At 41.6% G+C, this 27,370-nt stretch overlaps 2 protein-coding genes across 6 annotated transcripts in view; both read left to right on the top strand.

Moving 5' to 3' along the window:
* Positions 1-3,333, top strand: part of LOC143032356 (ATP-dependent RNA helicase DDX42) — a 41,593-nt gene extending 38,260 nt beyond the window's left edge. For all 4 annotated transcript variants that reach the window (XM_076196970.1, XM_076196973.1, XM_076196972.1 and 1 more), the window contains one exon: positions 1,915-3,333. In XM_076196970.1, the coding sequence (XP_076053085.1) occupies positions 1,915-2,010 (96 nt within the window). In that variant the 3' untranslated portion in view covers positions 2,011-3,333. The remainder of the gene's footprint in view (positions 1-1,914) is intronic.
* An 8,358-nt stretch (positions 3,334-11,691) lies between these two features.
* The window catches only part of Cby (beta catenin antagonist chibby), a 56,049-nt gene continuing 40,370 nt past the window's right edge, over positions 11,692-27,370 (top strand). The window contains exons 1-2 of one of the 2 annotated variants that reach the window (XM_076196968.1): positions 11,692-11,997; positions 19,887-19,999. In XM_076196968.1, coding sequence (XP_076053083.1) covers positions 11,811-11,997; positions 19,887-19,999 — 300 coding nt within the window. In that variant the 5' untranslated portion in view covers positions 11,692-11,810. The remainder of the gene's footprint in view (positions 11,998-19,886; positions 20,000-27,370) is intronic. The other variant, XM_076196969.1, reaches the window with a different exon arrangement.

Below are 27,370 nucleotides of genomic sequence, written 5' to 3'. Positions count from 1 at the left end.
TCACTACTTTAGGGAACTTTAGAAACATCCCTACTGACCAGAGACATGAATCATTTGTCTATTTTAGAGAAAAATTTCCACTGATTGAGGAATGATGAGCTGCTGTTTTACTATTGTTGCCCTTCCTTTTTGCTGCCTCCTTGAATCTAATCCTTTATTACTCTTGAATATCCCCTTCTTTTAATCTCTGCAGTTCTGTGGAGGAGGGGATTAGAAATCTGTCACCATATTATTTATGTGTCATAGAAGGTGATTAAATAGGACAAGTGAGGGGACCAGGAAATCTCCCACTCTATGTAATGTTTTCTTGCAATGAGTTAAGGCAAAAGAAAGCCTTGGAAGAAGACTCCAGCCAGTGCCCCAGTGATTAGGTCTTTGATGTGTGAGGATGTTGAACAAGCAAGAGCAAAGAAAAAATTGGTAATATATTTGTGTGAAGAAAGATGGATATGTTAGTACTGAGTGAAACTAAACTGAAAGGGAAAGATGAATTTGAGTTCGGGAGTGTAGTAAGTAGGGTTTCAGGACAAGAAAGGGAGGGAATGGGTCATTTGTTAGGTGATGAGATGTGTGTGTGTGATTGAATGGAAGGAAGTGTCATCAAGGATAAAGTAGGTAGAAATAAGAACAGGTTGGGAGGTTTGGGTCTTTGTGATTGTATATGCCCCAGGTAGTGACAATTGTGAAGAGAAGAGTTTTGGAATGGGTTAATCGAGTGTGTAGTAAATCGTGGAAGGAATGTGAATGTATTTATTATTATTATTATTATTATTATTTTTTTTTTTTTATTTATTTTTTTTTTTATTATAGGAGGTGCTCATATGAGAGGGAGGGTGGGAGGGGTGTGGAGTGTATTTAGGGATGAAATGGGTGGGAGTGTTTTTATGCCTTTCCCTTTCTGGCTACCTCCCTTGGAAGGGGGAAAAAGCCTTGGTATATGTATGTATGTATGTATGTATTATTATTTTTTTTTTTTATCATCATTATTATTATTATTGTCTGTCTGTCTTTGGTTCGCCCATTTTGATGTACCATTTCCTCAGTCTCATGTTGATGACTACATGTGGTGGAGACTTGGAATTTAAGAGAAGCAGAAAGGAGAAATTTAAATTCGTTTGAGATTAAGTATCTGAGAAATATGGCAGGGGCTATAAGAATGGATAGGGTGAGAAATGAGGAAGAGAGTAGGGGTAGAAAGGAAACTGGCAGGTAGAACTGACGAAAGATTATTGGGATGATTTGGGCACATGGAAAGGTTAGTGAAAAAAAAAAAGTGTGGAAGGAGTGAACTTAAGGGAAAGACCAAAAGTGAAATGGATGGATGGGGTGAAAGGGGTTTTGACCAGAAGGTTAATGTCTCTTGAACAGGGAAGGGAGAAAGCAGGGGATCAGTGTAAGTGGACAGTGGTTGTGTATGGATGATAATTTGATGCAACCTAAAGGGATTTCTTCATGTCATCTCTATTTTTCAAATGAAGGGACAAGGAGGGAGAGTTACCATGTAAATGAAGCGATTGGCCCTGCTGTGGATGTGTTGTTATTTGCTACTTTGGTTACGACCTTGGCAGTGGATATGAGACCAGGATTACCCTTCATGCATGAGGAACTAAGGTTAAAGGGAAACAAATGGGTGATGGATAAGAGTGAAATGAGTGGGGGTTGGTGCATGCCTTGGGTGGCTAACCCTCTTATAAGGGAGAAGAGGCCCATGTTATATACATAGATTATTATTGATATTATTGCTATTAGTATAGTGTCATTATCATTGTTGTTATTGAGTTCTACTTTCTTGTATTATTCAGTCAATATGTTTAATTTTTTCCAGTTGCAGCATTGAACTGTAAGGCAGCAGGAATTAAGAATTCATTCTCCCGGTCATATTTTGAGTATCTAAAACATTTACATTCTTTCCAGTTCACAGCAGCAAGCTTTGAGACAGCTTGGATAAATACAAGGACTGGTGCACAGCCTTCAAAGGAGAGAAAAAGGAAATCACGATGGGATGATTAAGATTGAAATGAATGTAGAAATATCTTTCTTGGATATTGGGTGTCTTGTATGGGGAATACACCATTCTCACACTTATGTGTTAGTTAATAGGACCTCATAGGATGACTCACCTAACTTTTTAGACTGAAGAAGAATGTGAATGTTCATCCAAGATGTTCAGCATGGAGTGTTGTATGCAAGTTCCATGAGCTGGATTTAATTACATTTGATGACTTAGGTTGAAGAGTATTTTATTAATCCAGTATAATGGAAGTGAGACTATTTTAAGAAGGGAATACATTATACTTTTTTTTCTGTCATCGTCATACTGTCATGCATGATGAGCTCGCTGCAATCAAGAATTGGTCATTTTTAAATTTTAAGCTCTGTTCGTGCATATAGTGTAAGCACTCTGATCTGATGCAAAGGACATATAATAGGTCAAGGTATGGACTGTGACTTAGTATAGCATAAACATATAAATCCCTTCCCCAGTTTTACAAAAGTACTATAAACAACCTGATATGTCAACTGGTCAAGATGCCAGTGTGATACAATACTTGATTGTAGAAGATGGAATGTTATAGTATAGTTGAATGTATCATATTAAGTAAAGTATAAAGTCTAAAATAAAATTTTACACAAGTGTGTAAATAGATTTAACAAAATAAAAACTGGATTTGTTTATGATTTTTCTTGCATTACTTGAGATGGGTTCCTTTATAATCAGTCCAGTGTGGTCATTATAACATAACTTAATTCAAGGGACAAATTTTGAATGGCTGCAAATACATTAGGCCCATATGTTTCCATTTTGAATTTTTTTCAAGTTTTCTTGTAGGCTAGGATGCTAGCAACAGAAAGCTGTTTGGAACATTCTTGTTAGTGATGTTGGTGTACTTGAAAATTTATGAAAAATCACATTGGCAAACCTAATTAGCAAACCTACCCTTTTGCCGGAACACCACTTCATCATAAAAAAAAAGTCTGAAAAGGAGTTTTGAAGATGAGACCACTTGTGAGCCTGTTCGTAAAGAAAAAAAAAAAAATTCTAGTTGGCTTTTGAAAGCATATAAACTAATGGTCAACATAATGAGAAAGCTCAAGTTTACCATACTTCATACATTTACCCATCTACATTTCATTTTGAGCACAAGTGCTATAAAATTAAGCAGAAGTCATTATAGTTTAAGAATCCTATAGGTATCTAAGAATAGGAGCATGCAAAAAGAACAATGGAATATAATGCCACTGCTCTAATCTAGCAACTTTTTAAACTACCCTCCAGTTCTGTGACATTGAAAAAATAAGTTCGTATATGGTGAATAAATTGTGTATAATGAAGGATCTATTTTATTGCCTGTTGTTCTTTCTGCAAATTTGTCTATTCATTTTTAACCCTGTCAGCCTGGTAATGGATTTCATACTGGCACTACCAAAAGAAATTTCAAAAGAACGCTGTTCCCAAAGAAGACAAAATCGTCTTGCAACTGGTGATCAGGTACACCCAACAAGAGAACAATAGGAAAACAGGAAACACTTAACATTAATGTATTCTTCAAAAGATTGGTAAACAATTTTGCTCATATACCAAAAGGCATTCCCTCCCATATAAGGACGGTCAGCCAAATCAAAGCATTCATTTCATGCATTTTTGTACGCCCCCTTCACTTTCTACTTTTGTTTCACCACTTAGTAGGCCCTGTGCCTCCGATCTTCCAACTTAGTCAAGTTCTTGACTTTAGTTCCACTTTGTATAGGATATATTCACATCACCTAGTTTCTTTTAGTATTATAGTATGTATAGGAAAGGGAATTAAATGTAGGGATTTTTCCTTTATTTTCTTCACAAATTCTACTACAACTTGGTTCTCTTAGATACACCAAGGGACTCCCCATTGAGAACATGTATTTTAAGATCCTCCCCAAAGGGCATGATCTAACAATTATGAACCAATTGAATTTTCTCCATCCTGTCTCCAATCAGATTCATTTTTACAAATCTGTATGCAATATTGTTTACTTAAGCAATCTCGAATCTGCATAATTCACTTAAGTTACACATACTACAAGTCAGCAATTAATTCGGGTCCCCAGCCATTGTTTATAAACACAAAGAGGAGAATGAGCTTATGCAACTCGCACGCCTTTGGCTGTGTTTATAATTTCATAACCCATAAAATGCAATCTTCACCATCTACCCCACTTTCTACCTACTTCTCTACCAGCCTTTTACATTCACCCATCTAACACCCATCATATCTCATGGATGAAGAGTCATCCCTATCTTCCACCACACTGTTTAGGTCACAGGCAATGCAGTAAGTTAGTCTCCAAAGATGGCCCCAACAACCAAAGTTGGTTTACCCCCAGCCATTTCGTCACATTGACCCCCTCTGTCTTCTCACACACATTTTCAAACTTAGTCAACAACTGCTTCAGTCTCTCCTCAGAATCAGCCACAAACAGTATCATCTGCAAACAACAACTGGTTCATGACCCACTTTCCTCCATTTTCACCCACCAATTTCAAACCTCTCAAGCATTTGCATTTACCTCCCAACCATCCCCTATATACACATATTGAACAACCATGGCAACATCACACAACACTGTTCATAATGTAATAATTGTTGCCTTGAATTTCATTGACTGGAAATCCACTTAAGAGATAATATGTAGTATATATGGGTATCCTTTCAAGCTACATCATTCCTTTATCCATTCACATTCTCCATTCCTATCTTTCTCTTCCTTACTCAACAGACATTCCTCTTATATCCAGTGACCCCCCTTGACCTAATTCATCCACCTTATTGATGGTCTTTTCCTAATTCTCACTATCCACTTCTGCTTTCCAGACTTTTTACAAGTCTTTCTTCACTCAGTTCTTTCTGTATACCCAACCGAGTCAGCGCTCTTTGATCTGCCCAATCTGACAACTGTTTCCACCCCTGATCTGTGCCTCACCTCCACATTTTTCACTCTATCCATGTAACATCAAACATACTTCTCAAACACATTTAAGCTTTTCCTTTCTGCCTCCTTTAAATTCCAAGTCTGCTCTGTACAATACTGGAGGTGCAATCATTTCATTCACCACTCTCTTTGCATTTATTCCCACATACCTATTTCTCAAAATACTTTTCATTCCCTAAACTTTTATTTCCTTCTTACTATATAATCCACCTCCACATTCTCTTTTTCCATTCACTGCTTCTTGTAGCCCTACATAGATTTCTACATTTCCTCCAGCCATTCACCCTTCAAACTTGTCCCATATGCCACCATTAACATTCCTTGCACAACCCATTACTTTACTTTTACCCATATTTATTTTCCTCTGTCTTCTCACACACATTTTCAAACTTAGTCAACAACTGCTTCAGTCTCTCCTCAGAATCAGCCACAAACAGTATCATCTGCAAACAACAATTGATTCATGACCCACTTTCCTCCATTTTCACCCACCAATTTCAAACCTCTCAAGCATTTGCATTTACCTCTCAACCATCCCCTATATACACATATTGAACAACCATGGCAACATCACACAACACTGTTCATAATGTAATAATTGTTGCCTTGAATTTCACTGACTGGAAATCAATAGTAGCCTTCCCACATACAGTTACCTCTTGATATACGAGTACACAAGTTACATTCTTCGGTATCGCACACAATTAGAAATTTTATGAATTACATAAAGTTCCCATTAGAAATTATGGAAAATAAGGGGTTACACTTTACGTACATATACAAAAAAAAAAAAAATCCAGTGTAGCAGGGAGTCAAGTTTTCTTACTGTGAATCCCATTTCAATGTTTTGCTAGTTTACGCTGAAAACCTTCGCCTTCCTGGGGAGATTGCATGCGTTACCTGCTCACGTGCGTCGACAGGTAGCCAGGTGGCCAGAGATGATCCCTTTCCCAGATATATCTGCTGAGACAACTGCCCGTGCTTTCCTCTCCGGTTGGTTTATCCAGATTCGGCGCCCCTCATGCCATTATCACCGACAGGGGCTCCCAGTTCGAATCTGATCTCTGGTCCAGAATGCTCAAATTCCTTGGCACCAACAGCAACCAGACTACCGCCTATCACCCTCAAGCCAATGGACTAGTAGAAAGATTCCACCACCAGCTGAAGGAGTCACTCAAGGCACAGCAACCCTCATGTAACTGGGCTGATGCCCTCCCCCTGGCGCTCTTCTCCATTTGCAACACTTCTAAGGTCGACAGTGACGTGTCTCCATCTCAGCTAGTTTACGCTGAAAACCTTCGCCTTCCTGGGGAGATTGCAACCCCTGCCGTTGGCGATCCTGACTGTTACGCCCTCCTTCAACTCATCAGGGAGATCTTCGCCAACACCCGCCCCCCAGCCACCTCGGATGCCACAATCAAAGTCAGTGCATGTTTCCCCGGCCCGCGCTGCAAGTGACTACGTTTTCGTCATGCGAAATTCCAGACGAACCCTTTTCCAACGCCCGTATGATGGACCCTTCAAAGTCATCAGCAGATCGGCGAAACACTTCCTCATCGACCGAGATGACAAGCCAGATCGCATTTCCATCAACGGGCTCAAACCAGCAGCTTACCCTCCCCTTTCTTCCCTTACCAACCCTCCCCACCCCCTCCAATTCCTCTTACAACATGGTCCTGACCCCATCCTCATCACTGGGCAAGGTCAATCCATGCAACCTCTGCACCCCATATTGAGTGTTCCCCCCGAACCTCAAGACCCTACCCCAGCCCCGGGACCATTCGTCTCTTCAGGCCAACCCTTCCCACCTGATCACCCAAACCCACAGTGCCAGGCTCAGTCAGGATCCTCGCCAGACATCGACCACCCCTACGGTACGCCGCACCCGTCTCCTCCCTCACCCAGGCCAACCCTGCATCCCACCACAAGTGTTCCCTCTAGCCCCCAATACCCTAATTTTCCCCAGACTCACTCTCCCCTTCACTGCAGCCATTCTCACCTAACCGTATATCTCCACAGCTCCATGCTCATCCAGGACCCCCTCGCCTACAGCACGCTGCCGCCGCTTTCTCCATCATCCAGGTCGTCCTCTCCAGAGATGCCATCTGACGGCACAATCACCCGTTCCGGTCGGGTGGTTAAAAGGCCGGCCCGATTCTGCCACATCACTCGCGTCTCGTCCTACCCTCCGCGGCGCTCGCTCCCAAAGAAGGAGGGGGGGGGGGGTATTGTGGTGACGCGGCGCTGGTCAAAAACAAACTGGCCGTCACACAACTTGACTCGACTTCGAAATTTGGGAATATGATTCCCACGGGCTTTTGTGTGAACCCGTTTGTAGGGTGATTCAGTGGTTTTGGCCACACCCACTCGCATCCACGAGATGTGTATACATTTGCGGGATATGTATGCACATCCCGGTGAATGCACCCTTTGCTAACATTAACAGTGAATTAAATCAACACATGAGAAAATTTAAAGGGGGGGCTGACACTCCATCAGCCGACGCAATTCAAATTGGCTGAAGTGGCTACATAGCGCACAAGACTCAGATGTTGTCGGGGGCTCTCACCTCAGCAAAGCAGTTGCGAGGCAATGCTGGAGGTAGTGTTCTAGGGTGGCTGCAGTGATGGCATCTTTCTTCTGGTGTTGGATTTCTTTTTATTTGCCAGAAACAACGGTCCTCCAGCCGCAGGCGGAGGAGCAGAGTTTCCACTTTTCTAGGTATGGAGCGAGGAAGTACAAGGGGCTCATAGTCGGTGACTGCCCTGTACCACCTTGCCCTCTCTAATACTTCTGCCTCCAGTCTGTTCTGGAGGAACCGTTGCACCTGGTTAAGAGCCCTGGTGCGTATGCGCAACTGATTTCTGCTGAGAGGGACGACAACATCGACTTTGGGTCTTTGGCGCGCCGCTTCTGTTGCCGCATCGGCTAGCTCATTGCCTGGGACACCAACATGGCTTGGCACCCAGTTGAGCGTAATACTCCTGCCTTGATGGTATAGCTTCAGCAGGAGTGCTAGGATGGAGGTCAGTAGGCGTACATTGTCGCTGGGCTAGGTTGTATCCAAGCCGCTCATTGGACCGCTATGGCCTCAGCTTGGAGAGTGGACGCATGACCAGATACTTTCCTGCTGAAGGTCAAGCCATCTGTCACGAAGGCAGCCCCCGCACTACGAGGCCTGTTGGGACCATCCGTATAATAGTCCCAGGTCTCAACAGTGAGCGGATGCCCTGTAGGGCCTGCGCTCGCACTCATTCCTGGTCACATAACTTCTTACTGGGAAGCTTTGCGACAACGAAGGTTGCAAGTACCGAAAGCCATGGAGATGGGGACTTGGTCTGCCCTAGCTAGTCCATAGTCCACACTTCTCACGAACATAACTACGCCCTGTAGTAGTTTTAGTTCGGAACAACGGCAGGACAATGAACTTCACACTTAAGAAATCTCTAATCTCTTTTTGGTAATTAGCCACAAGGTGCGACACTAGAAGTGTCACATGAGAAATATAGGTGAAGCTCGGACTAAGGCCACAGCTTAGTGGAGCTGGTCAGTTGTAGCTGGACGGGGAGCCTAACATCAGAGAGGCGGTGGCAGCTGATGACGGCGAGGCTCGATGGGACGGCTACAAGACTGGACGAGGAGATGTTGTTGGTTCACGAGTCGGTAGTGTTCTGCGACTTGCAAGAAAAGACCACCCGCTTGCGCGGGATCGGTTTTTGTGGGGGTGGGGGGAAGAATGTCTGTGACAAAATGAAAATATAGTAGTGTATAAAAGAGGGCTATTGCCACCGGGCGATTAAGCGAGCGTTCAGGGGCTGTTGGTGGTCGTGGCTCGGGAGAAATGGACAGGGAACTCGGACGGCGGCGCCGACACCAGGATTACGATCACCAAAAGTTCAGAAAATCGTAGGAGGCGTAGTAGTAAAGGTGGAAAACGGAAAATCTTTAGTAGGAGGTAAACTGAAATGAGAAGATGTAGTGTAAGAGAAAGTTAGAAAGGAAGCGAATTTTAGTCGAAGAAAAAGTAAGTGTAGATGTTTGTGCGTGGGTCGTGGCTATGTTCGTGAGAGGTGAAGTGAGTAGAGTTCACTTCCCGCGTGTAGAGCGCGTTTCTGTTTAGCCCCAGGTAAGGCCTGAGCTTTTCCTGCTTTTCCCCAGGTTGGGTTTGAGAGTTGTTTGCGTATGCTTATAGCCTGTCAATTAATGGGCTACATGCAATATTATTATTACTATTATTATTATCATTATTATTATTATTGTTATTATTATTATTATCATCATCATTGTTATTGCTATCACCAGTCAAAGCTGGTGAAGGGGTGCATTATTGATAGGTACGGTTATACACGTCTTATCGTGTACACCGCACGTGGGACGGGCGCAGCTGACAGATAGTCTGTACGGTGTGGTCTAGGTGTAATGTGTTGTATCAGGTGTTTGTGTCTGTCGTGCAGTTTTTCTAGGTGTCTTATGTGAAGTTTGTGTTTGTGTTGGTTGAGTGGACGGATGTTGGAAATTCGGTGTAGAGACTCAGTAGCTCTGAAGTCGCTCCATCGCGAACCCGTGATGAACTTGACAGCGGCATTCTGAACCTTCTGATGGTCATAGTTATTAGTGGGACATGTCAGCTGGCTTAGTCCCGGGGACTGGCACAGAATCGGTCTGACGAGGGCTAGGTACAATCGACGTTTGGTGGTCAGTGTTGCAGTTTTGAAGCGTCTTAGCCTTCCCAGCACAGCCCTAGCTTTCGCTCCCTGTTTGCGGAAGTGTGGGGTCCAGGTAAGGCCACTATCAATTGTGCTACCCAGCACACAGGTATGGTCTGAATTCTGAATTCCTAGGAAAGACCAACCGCTTGCGCGGGATCGGTTTTTGTGGGAGGGGAAGAATGTCTGTAATTTGGGGCAGTTGGTGGTCGTGGCTCGGGAGAAATGGACTGGGAGCTTGGACTGCGGCGCCGACACCGGGATTAGGATCACCAACAAAAGTTTAGAAAATGGTAGGAGGCGTAGTAGTAGAGAAAGGTGGAAAAACGGAAAAATATTTAGTGGGAGGTAAACTGAAATGAGAAGATGTAGTACAAGAGAAAGTTAGAAAGGAAGCGAATTTTAGTCGAAGAAAAAGTAAGTGTAGATGTTTGTGCGTGGGTCGTGGCTATGTTTGTGAGAGGTGTGTGTGTGTATATTACGGGAAGTGAGTAGAGTTCACTTCCCGTGTGTAGAGCGCGTTCCTGATAAGCCAAAGGTGGGGCCTGAGTAGCCTGCTTTTCCCCAGGTTGAGTTTGAGATCCTGTAGAGTTGATTCAGTGGCGGTGCGAGAGGCGGGGGGGGGGGGGGGTTAGGCGGGCGGTGTAAACCCGCCTGCCGACGTCAACGAAGAGGTCAGCCTGTGCCAGACCGGCAGCAGCAAAGGAGATATATCTCCTCGCCACCACCGGCGAGCGTTTAGAGCGCGTTCCTGATAAGCCACCGGTGGGACCTGAGTAGTTGGCAAGGGAGGTCGCTCGTCTCTCGAGTCCGCTTTGCTGGTTTCTGATTGGCTAGCGCATATTCACCGTTTGCCAACTATGGGAACTATATTAGGCTAGCTCCGGAAGTTTTTGGATCAGTGTGTGACAGCCCGCAGGCTGCGTCACTACAGCCCCACGCACAAACATCTACACGTAATAATCTTCGACTAAAATTCGCTTCCTTTCTAACTTTCTCTTATACTACATCTTCTCATTTCAGTTTACCTCCCACTAAAGATTTTTCCATTTTTCATCCTTTCTCTACTACTACTCCTCCTACCATTTTCTCAACTTTGGTGATTTTAATCGCAGGCGTCGGCGCCGCCGTCCAAGCTCCGTGCCCGTTTCTCCCAAGCCACCACTATCAATCGCCCCTTAGTTAATCGCCCATGCAAAAAGCGCTTATTGGCAAGAGACCTCTTGGCAGCCGCATGCAGGATTCGAACCCACTGCTTTCGGCCACCCGTAAGATCACCTTCACAGAGCCTTAACCCACTACACCACAGAGACTGTAAAAGCCTTGAAACCTGGAATCGAACTGATTCCCGAAGATAGGGAAGATCACTAATCTGCGACCCCAATTCTTGTTTTGCACAAGGCCCAAGCCCACTAGTGGCGAGGGGTAAGGATCGGAACAAATCCCTTTCACGTTTTTCGCCATTGCAACTATGAGAGAAATTCGCTAGTAACGTCGACACCAATCTGATATTTTTTATGACAGTCGCACACAGGATTCGAACCCACTGCTTTCGGCCAACAATAAGATCACCTTCACAGAGCCTCAACCCATTACACCACAGAGACTGTAAAAGCCTTGAAAACTGGAATCGAACTGATTCCCGAGGATAGGAATTGGAGTCACAGATTAGTGATCAGTCGCCACATAACCCTTTTGGCCGTCGACCCGGTGTGTGTGAAAACCAAAATAGTATTAGATAAAAGTATTACAAATGATTCAGAAAAAAATATCAAGGCAGTCAGATGATTACAATAGTTATTATTCAATTGACTTATTTGCACTTGCTAATACAGTGTACTTATATCATCTTATGCGAGTGTATTTTCAGAAAAGATAACGAGACCTTTTCTGTTTGTACTCTTATCTATTATAAACAGTACATAGTTATGTTAATACTCCTCCGTTACATTTGACTTTACATTAGTCAATATTACAAAAATAAATAAATAAACATGATACGATAGTTTTGACAATTTTTTATGACCGTGTGTAGCTTTGAGTTTTCACCCGACACGAATGTTTGTACACAACTTTTTCTTGTTTACAAATAGACAAATGATGTGCAAGAGGGAAATATAAACATTTGTGTACAAAATGCCTCTGAATTTATTTGGGAGCAAATTCTCCCCAGGAAAAGCTCCTCCAAGAAGATCACTGTCTCTGTCTAGCCTGCGAAGAGAATCAGATAAATCAGGACGTGAACTGTCTCAGGATTTTAACGAAATCAAGATTAATTTAGGTGGCCAAGAAGCAACATTTAATAATGGGGAATGGATTGCAAGTAAGTCAAACAATTTTGAATATTGTATGTGCTGATTTTTACTATCTCTATTATTTTTGTCACACAAAAACTTAACACAGAAATGCAAAATATTAGAAATGGTCCAAAGAAAACCCCAACAATAAATTAAATATTATTTATTAGAGGGGAAATTAAATAATACCGGTAAAAAAAAAACAAGGAAGAAACATAGAGATGGACATGAAAAAAAAAATCATAGAAAGCTTGATATGGCCCATATGGCCAAGCCCTAGACATGTCATCCTTAATTTCAAATTTGTTCTTATGACCTCTTAAAGCCCTCCTATCTCTAATCAAGAGATCTTGGTAAAATTCCAGAAACATGCAAGCATAGATAGATATTTAATATGAAAATTCTATTATCCAAGGACCAATTATACCAATACCTCCTATCCTAACCATTCCATAGAAAAAAAAAATATTTCAAAAGCAAAAAAGAAAAAGGGTAAATTTTTGGAAGAGCACACCTACATGATATAGTGTTAAAGATACGACTATCGCCCTTAAGTCGCCTTGCTAGGTGGCCTGTCGTCTGCTTCCCGCCATTTCTATATTTACTTGTTTTGAATTGGTTAGATTTGATTAATACCACCATTATCATTATAATGGTCTGCTATATATTTTTGATATGATTATGTTTGTGCATTTATTTGGATCCAGGGAAAGAGGGTAATTATTTATCATCTTTGAAATATCTTGTTTTCATAAGTAAATAAACAGAATTAACGCCATATTTTTTTATTTGAATCCCGCTCGATTTTTCTGTTAAAGCCGGCAGATATTGTGAGATTTTTGAACATTACATTTGGTGCCCAGACCCGTGAAACCCTATCTAAGTCCTTTAAGAATAAGATTAACCCATTTTAAGGCTTGACACGATGTTGGCTGATTTATAAGAAGCTAAGAAAAAGAGAGCGTCAGCCAAAGGCTGGGTGACGCGAAGCGTCAAGGAATTAGAAGATTTATTGAATGATGACGCTACCAGCCTCGAATTATTAGAAGCTACCATTTGCATATTTGACAAGAGGCATGCAGATCTTGAGAAGCACCAGACGGCAGTGGAGTTGGAATTGAACTCTGACGAAGTAGAGTCAGATATGGATGAAACTGACAAGTTTCAAAGATCTGCCAGGAAGATTAGAGCAAAGGCTGCCAAGCGCCTGAAGGATATAACTGTTGTAAGTGATTCTATCTCCGTTTCTTCTAAGGATAGATCAGAGGTTAGGTTACCTAGTTTAGAGCTCCCTAAATATGCTGGCGAAGCTATAGAGTGGCAACCCTTCTGGGACCGCTTCGAAGCTCTGGTTGACCAGAGTGACTTACCTGTTATAAGCAAGTTCTCATACCTGCAGTCCCTCCTTCGAGGAGAGGCACTTTCTGTCATTCAAGGTTTGGCGCTTACCGCTGCAAATTATAAGATAGCATGTGATCTACTCAAAGAGAGATTTGGCAGCACTGAAAGAACCGTATTCGCCCATGTGTTGGGTTTAATGAACGCTTCTTTGACGTCTAGAGCTAAAGGAGCTAATCAGTGTGACTCCCTATGGAAGTTACGAGACCAACTGTTGCGCCATATAAGAAGTTTGGAAGCCCTTGGGTTCAGCGGTAACCAGTATGGCCTGGTGTTGACTCCTAATGTAGCTCGCCTACCACAGGACATCCATTTGGAGTGGTCGAGGGAAAGTGCTGGATGTGAAGGCGATTTGGATTGGTTAATGAAGTTTCTGCAAACCGAGATCCAGCATCATGAACGATCGGAGATTTTTAAGGATTTGTCCATGGTGGAGAGCAACGCACCACAAGATGTCGAAAGAAGAATAGTTAGTTCGGCTTCAGCCTTGCAGATGTCAGCTGAAGAAGGACCACAACAGTGTGTATTTCGTCAGAAAAGACACAAGTCCGAAAAGTGCAATCAGATATTGAGATTGGATATCCTTAGACGTGAAGAGAAAGTGAAATCCCTAGGACTTTGTTTTAAGTGCCTCGTCAAAGGACATATGTCCAAGGAATGTAGAGGAAAAGTGAAGTGTGCGCAGTGCTCCGGATATCACAATGTGTTGTTTTGCAGAACAGGCAAAACAATTTGTGTCACTAATAATTCACCAAGTAGACAGGGTGTTGCCCACACCCCCAGTGAACAAGTTAATAATGCAGTCAATACTGGTAGTGGTACTGTTGAGCATGTTGGCATCTCTCATGATCAGAGAGTTAAAAGGTCCACTGTGTTGCAAACTGCTAAGAGTCAAGACTCTAACTAATAATGGGAAATCTATTGATGCTATTGTCATGTTTGATTTAGGGGCAGACACTACTTAAATGAGCCATGATATTGTTAGAAGAATCAAACCCAAGTGGGTTACATCTAAGTACACTTCATACTCAACCTTTGGGAATAAGAAATCACAAAATAGAAAAGAACAGAATGTATATGATGTGAAAGTGATTGACACTCAGGGTAATCCTCACTCAATATTAGCGGTCGAAGTTGAGACCATTTGCCCACCCTTAACCCCTTCCATACGGTGCCACACACGTAGGCGTCATGAGGAGCAAGTGGATTCGCGACGCTGCCATATCGCCGTCTTGATTATATTTATTGTAGTCGCCCCTGTGTTTTTACATTCTCCCAAATGCGCCCTGAATCCCATTCTCTGTGGTTTTCAAAATTCGCGGGTGAAAGAGAGAACGATCGATATAAGCGGCGACTATATTTTATGATGCGAATATTATTACGTTACGTCATACGGCTGGCATTGGCTGCTGCCCGCGAGATTTAAGTCCCGTACTGAAGTGGTTAAGCCATCAAAGGATTCCCTCTGATGTTTTGCAGTCCCTTTCACATCTACAGTTAGCTGATGACTATGGACGTGATCGTGACCTCACTTTGGATATACTGATTGGTGTGGATAATTACTGGTGTTTTGTTTCCTCAGAGAACCTTATAAGATGTGATGATTTAGTGGCCTTTGAGTCTGTGTTTGGTTGGATATTGTCTGGTTCTTGTATGAAAACCCAGGAAGAGAATGTATCTCACCAGATGTTGTGTATGAATACTGCTAAACCTGTTAATGAATCTGAGCTCCATGAATTTTGGAGCCTTGAAAGTATTGGAATTTGTGCTGGGAGGGATAAGCCTCCCAAAGACCCAGTGTTAGATAAATTTGAGGATTCAGTTAAGTTTGTTGATGGCAGGTATGAGGTTGCTCTTCCTTGGAAAAGTGATGTTTCTAAGTTGAGTCTGCTTGAAAATGAGACTGGAGCAAGGAAGAGGTTAGCTACGCTTAACTCTAAGTTTGAAAGGAATCCTAGTTTAAGAATTGAATATGATAAAGTTCTCAAGAGTTATGAGGACAGTAATATCATAGAAGAAGTTCCTCAATCTGAAATGGAAGGTCCCTATCCCATTTACTATATGCCTCATAGACCTGTAATTAAGGAATGTGTTTCCTCAAAAATTAGGCCTGTGTTTGATGCTTCAGCAGTGGGATCTAATGGTGTTTCTTTGAATGACTGTTTGGAATCTGGGCCTTCACTAATCCCAGATCTAGTTGAAATATTACTAAGATTCCGAAGATGGAAAATTGGCTTGACTGCTGACATAACCAAAGCCTTTCTACAGATTAGAGTTCAGCGCTCAGATCAGGATGTTCATAAGTTTTTGTGGCAGTGCGGACAATCCATATGTGTAATGAGGTTTGTAAGGGTACCCTTTGGTAACACCAGTAGTCCATTTTTACTGAATGCCTCTCCTAGACATCATTTGAATTCATATCCTGTGTCAGTGACAGTGCAAGAGCTTCAGGAAAACTTGCATGTGGATGATTGGCTCTCAGGAGCAGATACTGTTGAAGAAGCCAATACAATGTTTCGTGAAGCTCAGAGTATATTATCAGATGCTGGCATGACTTTGTCCAAGTGGAATTCTAACAGTAAGAGTTTAACTCATCAACTTAACCAGTTTTTTGAAGTTGGTGAGACTACAAGGTTATTGGGAATGCATTGGAAAGCCTCTAAGGATGTGTTTTCATTCATGGGACTTAATTTGGATTGTAACTTTGATTTGAATTTCACTAAGAGGAACATATTGAGTTTGATTGCTCGGCTGTTTGACCCACTTGGTTTAATAAGTCCTTTCACCATGTATGCTAAAATACTGTTTCAGGATATTTGGCTTCGAGGGCTTGGATGGGATGAAATCCTATCACATGACTTGCAGCTGAACTGTCAGCTGTGGATTGATGGTATTCAAAGTATTAAGACATTTGAAATCCATAGATGTTATTACCCAGATTCATCTTTAAGTTTATTAGTAGGATTAGAGGTACATGCTTTCAGTGATGCATCTGAAAAGGGTTATGGTAGCTGTGTATATCTACATATACCTAAATCAGATAAGGAGTTTCATGTATCATTTGTTATGGCTAGGACAAGGGTAGCTCCCATCAAATGGGTTACATTACCCAGGCTGGAACTTCTTGGAGCCTTGTTGAGTGCTCGTCTCAGTCATTTTGTAAAATCTGCCCTACGTTTGAATGATTGTATAAGATTAGTTTGCTGGACAGATTCTAAGGTTGCTCTGTCTTGGATAAAAGGTAATCCTAATAGGTGGAAGATGTTTGTTGCTAACAGAGTAACTGAAATTCAGACATTAACATCTCCAAGCAATTGGTTCCATTGCCCTGGTGTAGACAACCCCGCTGATTTGATGACCCGAGGTCTTTTGGCTGATCAACTAATTTCAAATAACATGTGGCTTGGGGGTCCCAATTGGTTATCTAGTTCCTCATGTTTCCATGCTGGAGCTAATATTGATGATGAGACACACATTTTGGCTCACACCTGTAAAGAGAGTAAGGGAGAGGGAACAGCCTTGACTGTTAATGAGAAAGCCACATCTGTATTTGACTTTAGTAGATACAGTATTGTGAATTTAGCAAAGTTATGAATATTGTTGCTTGGGTTAAGAGGTTCATTATTAATTGCAAACCTGATGGCACAAAACATTCTGGCCCTCTCACTTATGAGGAGTTGATCAAAGCAAAGGACAATATTTTGATCTGTGTTCAGAAAGAAAGTTATGAGAATGAAAGAAATGCTTTGTCTCAAGGGAAACCCCTTCCTAGAAATTCTTCCTTGATAAAAATATGACCCCTTTCTAGATTCTAATGGATTGCTGAGAGTCAAAGGTAGACTTCAGTATTCTGACTTAAGTTATGACAGCAAGCACCCCATTATAATTCCTAATTGTCATGTGGCCAAACTTATAGTACAGTTTCAGCATAACCTTTTGAAACATGCTGGTGTTCACACCCTCATGTCCACCATTAGAAACTCTTACTGGATTGTTGGATTGAGACAAGTGGCCAAAAGAGTTTGTAGAGAATGTGTTGCTTGCAAGAGATTTGATTCTAGACCATGTAGTCAGTCAGACCCTCCTTTGCCAGAATTGAGGGTTAAATCTACCTTCCCCTTTGCAATAACTGGATTGGATTATGTGGGTCCCTTGTTTGCAGTTGATCAACTATCTCAGAAATTGTATTTTTTGTTGTTCACTTGTGCTGTTACAAGATCTGTTCATTTAGAGTTAACAGACTCACTTTCAGTGCCTGATTGTCTTTTAGCACTACGCAGATTTTCTGCCAGGCGTGGACTTCCATCAGTGGTGTATTCAGATAATGCCAAGACCTTTAAAAGTGTTGCCAAAGCTCTTCAGCAATACTTTAGTGTCTTGAGTCCCGAGTGGAAGTTCATTGCTCCCAGATCCCCATGGTGGGGAGGCTGGTGGGAACGACTTGTGAGGTCAGTTAAATCTGCATTGAAGAAATGTCTTGGCACTAGATGCTTGACTAAATGTGAGCTTGAAACAACCTTGTTTGAAGTAGAGGCTTGTATCAATTCAAGACCTCTGACTTATGTAAGTGATGATTATGATGTAAAGAACCCTTTGACACCCTCACATTTTCTGATTGGTCGAGTAGCTGGATTTCAACCTCATATTTCTGATGAGCATTTGGATGTTGTTAGCCATAAAGACTTAAATGAAAGAGAACATGTTCGAGAAAGGCAACTCGACAGATTCTGGAAAATGTGGAGTGATGACTATTTGAGGAATTTACCTCCCACAGTGAAGGGATCCAAACCCAATTGTAACTTGAAGAAGGGTTCTGTTGTATTGTTAAGAGAAGATAATGTACCTAGAATGAGTTGGCCTTTAGGTGTGATTATTGAGTTACTTCCTGGCAGGGACGGTATAGTCAGGTGCGTCAATGTCAAAACTGCCAAGGGAATTTTTTGTAGGCCTGTCCAGAAATTGCATGATCTGGAAAGTTGTTTTGAAACGAACAGTGTTAAAGAAGATATTGATAATCCCTTAGAGTGTTCTATGCCTGATGAGGAGGATGTTGCAAGGGATGAGGATGTTGAAAGTCTTGAACAGGTGAAAACCTCTCGGAGTGGACGGGTAGTTAAGCCCCGTGTTCTGCTTGATTTGTAAGACCTGAGTTTGAGAATTGAGTCAGCCTTATATCTCATCAAGGACTCTATGCATAGGACTCATTCTTAGTGTTACATGATTTGATTGTGGTTGTCTAGTTTAATAGGAGATTGAATGCTCCTATGGTGGGGAGTATGTTAAAGATACGACTATCGCCCTTAAGTCGCCTTGCTAGGTGGCCTGTCGTCTGCTTCCCGCCATTTCTATATTTACTTGTTTTGAATTGGTTAGATTTGATTAATACCACCATTATCATTATAATGGTCTGCTATATATTTTTGATATGATTATGTTTGTGCATTTATTTGGATCCAGGGAAAGAGGGTAATTATTTACCATCTTTGAAATATCTTGTTTTCATAAGCAAATAAACAGAATTGACGCCATATTTTTTTTATTTGAATCCCGCTCGATTTTTCTGTTAAAGCCAGCAGATATTGTGAGATTTTTGAACATTACATATAGCATTAGAAAATTAAATATTGATTTTGTAAATTATAAAACATCTATGTAATATATGTTTATCTTGGCAGAAATCAATAACAGAAAAGGTTGATAAAAGTGATACACTTAACGAACAAAGCTGCTGGGGCTGCTTGAGATGCCATCTTTGTTTTAATACATGTGGTGGTTGAAGAAATTAAAGTATGATAAATTTATCTATTCTAACCTAACCTAAACTAACCTACCTAACCTAACTTAACCTAACATATCTGATATCATGTTTGTACTTTTTCCAATTCCATTATACTACATTTCTTAATGTTGAAATCCACTTCTCACTTCTGATTCCATTCCTAAATTTTATTCAGATCTCTCTACAGTGACTCAGTCTATTTCAGTGCTCACTTTTCTCAACAACTTTGCGTCATCAGCAGAAAAGCCCATGTAACTGTCCACACCCTTGTCCATGTCATTCACATAAATAGCAAACATTATTGGAGTCAGTACCAATCCCTGTGAAACTCTACTAATCACCTCTTCCCAAGTAGAACCTTTATCTCTAAGTAATATTCTCATTTTTCTTCCATGCAAGAAATCCTTCATCCATTCTAGTAGTTTACCTTGTACCCCTTTTGTGTGTATGTGTGTGACTGACTGTTTCCATGTCACTAGTTTATAGTTATAGTAGGAGTAGAGGAACAATTGCTTATTGTCAGTTCATATTCTGAAAAGGTGGATTGGACATCTATCATGGAGTATTGTCTTGTGCAAGATTCCATTGTTAATCCCAGCAGAAGAATAAAAGAACTTCAGTTAATATGATGTTGGATACTTTGAATAGAAATTATTTTTTCTAGGTTGATATGTTGGGATTACTAAATATACTGAAAATGAATTTGTATGTACACATTATCATACTTTCTCCTCATAGGTTCTCATGGGAAGGCCAGCAGTCGAGAAGTAGCCCGATTAAGACAGCAAAACTCTGAGCTGCAAGAAGAAAATAATCTTCTGAAGTTGAAAGTTGAACTACTTATTGACATGGTTAGTTGAATGTCTTTCTTGGTTCCACAAGATTGATAATTTTTATATGTTGATGCATAAGTTCTTTTGAAAAATTTGAATGCTATATCTAGTCCAAGGCAAGAAAGGTACTTGCTCTGCTTGTATGCCAGACTTGTTCTATTTAGACACTTCATAAAGAAGCTTAATAGGGTGATTCAGTCAATCAATTGGTCCTAGTCACTCTTGGAGAAGACCTGCAACCTTCAAGTAACTGGCAACAGCCTTCAGGTGGGCCCACAAGTCACTCAGGGAAGATGTTGTGTGGCTATTTTATGTAGAATAGGTGGTAGGTTGGTTATAGATATTTGAGTAGTATGATACTGGGATAGTTTTTTTTTTTTTTTTTCATTCTGTTGGTGTTTGTGAGATGTAGTATGATGGGTGTATGGTGCTTAGGGTTCCGGAGAAGAATCGTGCCTATTATTTTCATGTGGTGTTCTATGGGAGGGATTTTGGTTTATGTATGCAGTTGTCCAATAGGGATGGTTTTGGTACATCTTGTTATTACTCTCAGTGCATCATTCTGTAAAGTTTGTAAATTGGTTGTGTTTATCTTGCTGATTATTTGGAACCATGTTGTGGAGGTATAGTCAAGTCCTTATAGATGGTTATTAGAGCTTTTTCTTTGTTGTCCTAAGTTAGTATTTGTGATGGATTTAAGTAGGTTTGTTTTCTTGTTTATTTTCAGTTCTTCTTATGTGTCTATCTATCTACAATATAGTAGTCCCACATTATCAGTGGGGTATGGTACCGAAGACATCAATTGATATCCAAAACTGTCTATACCAATTTTTGCTTGATAAATATCATCTAATTTCAATATTATGTATACAGTAATATTGTTTTATATTCTGTTGTTATATTCAACTTATTTCACCATGCTTAGTTGAAATATATTTGTTAAGTCATTGAAAAACAATGACTGTGTATAGTATTGTTATTTATCTAAATACATACATATACCAAGGGCTTTTTCCTCCTTACAAGGGAGGTAGCCAAAAAACAAAGGCATAAAAATCATTCTCACTCATTCCATCCCCAATACACTCCACTTCCCTCCATCCTCTACCCCTCTTATCTTGGCACATCCTGGATGATGGGTCATCCCTGTATCTTGTCCACTGCCCTGGGTCAGAAGCAGTGTCGCAAGACACAGCACATCCAAAGCAAGGCCGCTTCATTAATTCGGCGACCCCCCCCTCTCCCTCCCCTCATGCAGAAAAGGAGAAGACGGGGAGAAATCCCTTCAGGCTGCGTCAAATTTTTCTCACATACTACCTCACCCCCCATTCCCCCACCCATTCCACCACATGCATCACAACATCATCCATATACAACCATTTTCCATTCACCCCTGTCTTCTGTCCTCTCCTGTCCTTCCTCAACAGATATTCCCCTCTTCCCCAAAGCCCATTTCACCCCATACATCCATCTCATCCTAGGTCATCCCCTCATATTCACTCCCTCCACATCTGCCTTCCATACCTCTTTTACTAGTCTTTCTTCCCTCATTCTTTCCATGTGTCCAAACCATCCTAATACTCTTTCATCCACCCTATCTCCCAACTCCCTTACCACCCCTGTTCTCCTCCTCACCTCATTTCCCACTCTATCCAGCCTAGTAACCCCTATCATACTTCTCACACATTCAAACTCCTTCTCTCTTCCTCTCTTATGTTCCATGTTTCTGCCCCATACAGTGCTGTTGGCACAATCACTCCTTCATACAATCTCCTCTTAGCATCCATTCCCAAATGTCTATTTCTTATTACACTTTCTAATCCACCAAGGCATTTATTCACTTCTCTCAATCTACATTCTACCTCCACCTCCACTCCTCCCTTTCCTGCCATATTCACACCCAAGTATCTAAAACTATCCACTTCCTCCAGTCGGTCTCCTTTAATGCTCACTTCCAGTCTGCTGCCACTTTCACCCCTTGTACATCTCATCACCTTTTACCCATATTTATCTTCAACTTTCTTCTTTCACACACTCTCCCAAACTCTGTCACCAACTTCCTCAATCCCTCCTCTGATCCTGCTACAAGTGCAGTGTCGTCCACAAACAACAGCAGGCTCATCTCCCACTTTTCTCCATTCTCTTTAACCATCTCCAATCCCTGACCCACCACCCTTGCATTTACCTCTTGAACCACCCCATCCATGTATAAGTTGAACAGCCAGGGCAACATAACACATCCCTGATGAAGTCCCACCTTTACTTCAAGCCACTCACTCTCTCCATTTCTAATCCTGACACATGCTCTACTACTCTCGTAAAAACTCCTGACAGCTCCTAAAAGCTTTCCTCCTATCCCATATATCTGCAAAACATCCCACAGTGCCTTCCTGTCTACTCTGTCGAAGGCCTTTTCCAAATCCATAAAAGCCCAAAAAACATCCTTACCCTTTCCTATAGCTTTCTCACCCTTGTATTCACCTCTTGCACCACTCCATCCATGTATAGATTGAACAGCCAGGGTGACATAACACATCCCTAACGAAGACCCACCTTTACTTCAAACCAGTGACTCTCTCCATTCCTAATCCTAACACAAGCTCTACTACTCTCATAAAAACTCTTGACTGCTCTTAACAGCTTTCCTCCTATCCCATATGTTTGCAGTACCTCCCACAGTGCCTTCCTGTCTACCCTGCCATAAGCCTTTTCCAGATCCATAAAAGCCCAAAAAACATCCTTACCTTTTCCTATAGCTTTCTCACATATCTGTCTTACCATAAAAATCTGATCTACACAACCCCTATCTACCCTAAACCCACACTGTTCCTCACCAATTATTCCCTCTGTTACTCTCCTAATCCTCTCAATCAAGATCCTCCCATAAGCCTTCCCAACTACACTCAACAAGCTAATTCCTCTGAAACTACTACACTCACACTTGTCCCCTTTTCCCTTGTAGAGTGGAACTATACAGGCACTTATCCAGTCCTCTGGCACTCTACCCTCTCTTAAACAAATGTTAAATAACCTCAACAGCCAGTCCACCATCACTGTACCTTCTTTTTTTTAGACATTCTGCATGGCATCCATCTAGACCAGGTGCCTTACTCTCATCATCTTAACTGCCTTCACTTCATCCTTCCTTATTTCTCCTCCATTTTCCTCACTCTCATCATGGTCATTTTCGTAGCACTTCCCACTGCAACTATCTTTCCCTCCCTATCCTTCTTCACATTTAGCAACTCCCTAAAATACTCTGCCCATCTTCCTCTTACTGCCTTCTCTTCCATTATCATCTCACCATCTGCACCTTTTACCTTTTCTTCTCTACTTGATTTGCCTCCTCTTCCTCTTTTAATTTTATTTGCCTCCTCTTCCTCTTTTAATTTCTTTCCAAAACATCTTTTTATTACTTTCAAAATTTTCTGTTATACTCTTACCCCATTTCACTTCTGCTCTCCTCTTTGCCTCCTTTACCTTGTGCTTTACTTCTCTTTCCTTTGTACCTCTCATATGACTCCCTTGTCCTATTTTGTAACTACTTCTTTTCTTCTACAACCTTATTCATTTCCTCATCCCACCACTCACTATCCTTCCTTCTTGTTCCACACACCGTCTTTGCACACTTTGTGACTCCTTCCTTGAACCACCCCATTCCTCCTCCACTCCTAGTTCTACTCTATCCTTCACTCCCTCCCACTCCTCTCGCAGCTTCTTCTTGTAGTCCTCCTTTTCCTTCTCCTTCAAAGAGTTCACTCTAAGCACCTCCCTACCTTTTGTCTCTTCCTCTTTCTACATCTATCCTCCACTCTCAACTTACCTTCCACCAAAAATGATCTGATATTCCCCCACTCTCTCCCCTTAGAACATGTACATCCTTAACTCTTCCTATTATACTCCTATCTACCACTACATAGTCCATTAACGCTCTATCTACCACCCTTCCATTCACCACCCGCTCCCATGTGTACTTATGCTTGACTTTCCTTCTGAAACACTGTATTTGCTATCATCAACTCTCTTTCTAGACACATCTCCACCATCAACTCTCTACTACAATTCTTTCCTGGAAGTCCACATTTTCCAACCACTCCGTCAATTGGTTTATTTCCTACCCTAGCATTAAGGTCTCCTAATACTACTACATTGACATTCCTCCCTAATCCCTCTATGCACTCATTTAAATCTATCCAAAAATCCTCCCTTTCCTCTACACTCTTCTCACTACCAGGCCCATATGCACTTACAAAAACCCACATCTCCTTTCCCAGTTTCACCTTCATCCACATTAACCTTGAAGAAACCTCCTTCCACTCCACTACATGTTTACCTATCTCTTCACTTACTAGTATAGCCACCCCTTCTCTCCCTCACCTTCTCTTCACTCCTGAAAACCTCCCAACTACACTCCTAAACTCACATGCCCTTCCCTCTCATCTTAGTTTCACTCAAAGCCAACACATCCATCATTCCTCTCACAAACATACTACCTATCTCTTCCCTTTTACTCTCATCTGTACCACATCCACGCACCTTAGGGTGCTGGTTGGGGAATTCCTAGACCCTCTTATGCCTTTACTTTTTTTAGGAATGTCCCCTGTGGGGCTACAGGGAGAAGAATGCCTGTTCCCAATCCCCATCCTGTTTTTCTCACCTCTTACAATCCAAGTGGAAATACTTGGTGGCAGCATTCTTTTCCCCCACCACAGGATAGGCAAAACAAGGAAATGAAATTCAGAGAAATGGTACAGGACAGCAACAAGGGGTTGGGGGACTGCATAATGGAGGGACAGTAGCAGTATAAAAGTTTCATCATTTCTCTGTGAGCAGTCCTCATTTATCACAGACAAAATAATGTGTGGCTCTGGTCCATAGGGGTGCCCCATATAGACCCTAAAGTATCAACTGCATGCTACTTTGCCATAACAACATGCAGCCAATACTTCAGACGGGGTATGAAATGAGGTAAAATTCCGTCCATTGGCATTGTGTACTGAAATGCTGCCCAAGTTGGGAGTCATATTGCCACCTACTGGCTATCAATCTTCAGTCACTTGAATAATGTCTACCACCTATCCATACTGTATCATTATTGGTTACATATCATACAAAAAAGTAAAGGCTAAGGGGTTAAACATGGGTCTCCTTCTCCCATCTAAAGTGTGTTGGAGAAACTGACCTTATAGAAGAACATAGCACCAACAGTTTGGGGCAGTGAAGGTCAAATACAAAGTGAAGGAGCACAAATTTGAGCAGAAGTTGAGTTTGAATGACTAAAGGTCAGGCACAAAGTGAATTAATTCACCTGGTACTTGCGAAAATACCGTTAGTTGATGCCTCCTTCTTTAGCTTCTTTTCATGTCCTCTTGTTTCTCTTCTGTCCTATTTTAATAAATCGTCTCTATTGAGAATTTCCATCCCTTCCATAACTCTGTAAATGGTCAACAAATCACCTCTTTCTCTTCTCTGTTCCAGTGTTGATAGATGTAATTTCTCCAATCTTTGTTCTTATGTCAAATTTGATAGTGTAGGTGCCATTTTTGTCACTGCTCTTTGGATTCTTTCTAATTTCCTTATGTTCTTTTTTGTGCTAGGTGCCCATAGTGTTGCAGCATACTCCAATTTAGGTCTTATCAGTGTAACCACTATTTTCTTTACCATTTCTTCATCCATGTAGTCGAAGGCCACTTTCATTGATCTTGATAAGTTAAAAGTGGCCTTGCTGTGGATGTGCTGTGTCTTGTGACACTGCTTCTGACTCAGGGCAGTGGACAGGATGCAGAGATGACCAATCATCCAGGAGGTGCCAAGATGAGAGGGAGGGAGGAGGGTGAAGGGGAGTGGAGTATGTAGGGGATGGAATGGGTGGGAGTGGTTTCTATGCCTTTTTCTTTTCAGCTAACCCCCCGTGTAAGAGGGAAAAAAGCCTTTGGTAAATGTATGCTTAATGTGAAGGGGGATAGGGAGGAAAAGGAAGTTGCAGTGTGAGGAAAATGGAGAAGAAATAAGGAAAGATGAGGTGAAGGCAGTTGTTGAAATGATGAAAATAGTTAAGGCACATGGGATGAGTGAGTCATGCAAAATGACTAAAAAAGGGAGGTACAGTTATGGTGGACTGGTTGGTGAAGTTATTTAAGGTTTGTTTAACCCATTAAACTCCGATGACAAGATGTCTTGTCATTTGGTCAAATAAAACAAAAAATCATAAAACACCAAAATGTTTGATCAAACACCAGAAAAATATGACGTCAGTCCTCGCTTCGCTCGCAGCGAAGCGAGGACTGACGTCATATTTTTCTGGTGTTTGATCAAACATTTTGGTGTTTTATGATTTTTTGTTTTATTTGACCAAATGACAAGACATCTTGTCATCGGAGTTGAATGGGTTAAAAGAGGGTAGAGTGCCAGAGGACTTGAGGAGTGCTTGTATAGTTCCACTTTACAAGGGAAAGGGGGACAGGTGTGAGTGTAGTAGTTTCAGAGGGATCAGTTTGTTAAGTGTAGTTGGGAAGACTTATGGGAAGGTTTAGATCGAGAGGATTAGGAGAGGAACAGAGGGAGTAATTGGAGAGGAACAGTGTGGGTTTAGGAGTGGTAGGGGTTGCATGGATCAGATTTTTGTGGTAAGACAGACATGTGAAAAAGCTTTAGTAAGTTTGGGCCGATTTAATGAAGCAGCCTTGCTGTGGATGTGCCCTGTCTTGCAGCATTGTTTCTGACCAAAGGCAGTGGGTGAGATGCAGGAATGATCCATCATCCAGGAGGAGCCAAGATAAAAAGGAGGGAGGGAGGTGAATGGCAGATGAGTATGTGGGGATGGAATGAGTGGGAGTATTTTTTTATGCCTTTGTTTTTTTGCTAAAAATCTGTTTATAATGATGGTCTACTGTATCGATGTCTTGGGATACATAGTGCAGGGGAATATAGGATGTGCTCATTGTTCTCTGTGTGGTGTTTTCATCTAGGGTAGTTTCATTAAGTGGCCAGGCCTATTCTGTTCTGGTACTGTCAGACTTGGAGGGGGTTCTGAACATAAATGTGTTTATGTGGTTCTTACTTCTTGAGAAGGTTCAGTCTGTAAGTCAATGAAAATATTTTGTAGGGCTTTCTGGAATGAGTATAGAAAATTGTCTTCTCTTGAAGTGGTATTGTTTGGGAAGTGATGAAGTGAAATTTTCATTTAGTGTAAGTAGGAAGGAGTGAAAGGAACACAAGGAATTGGGTGAAAGGGGCAAGTGTGTTCCTCTCCAGTGCCTATGCATCCCATTTTGTGAGCAACAGCTTATTGGATGGGAAAATATCTGGGGCTGAAATTACATTTCTATGTAAAGAAGACCATAAATTTGCAAAGTAAATCAATGATTTTAGAATAATTGAATATGTGCT

This window comes from Oratosquilla oratoria, chromosome 13, assembly GCF_046742065.1.
Source record: "Oratosquilla oratoria isolate Oo_2021 chromosome 13, ASM4674206v1, whole genome shotgun sequence".
Lineage (NCBI taxonomy): Eukaryota > Metazoa > Arthropoda > Malacostraca > Stomatopoda > Squillidae > Oratosquilla > Oratosquilla oratoria.
This window is presented reverse-complemented; position numbering and strand designations above follow the sequence as displayed.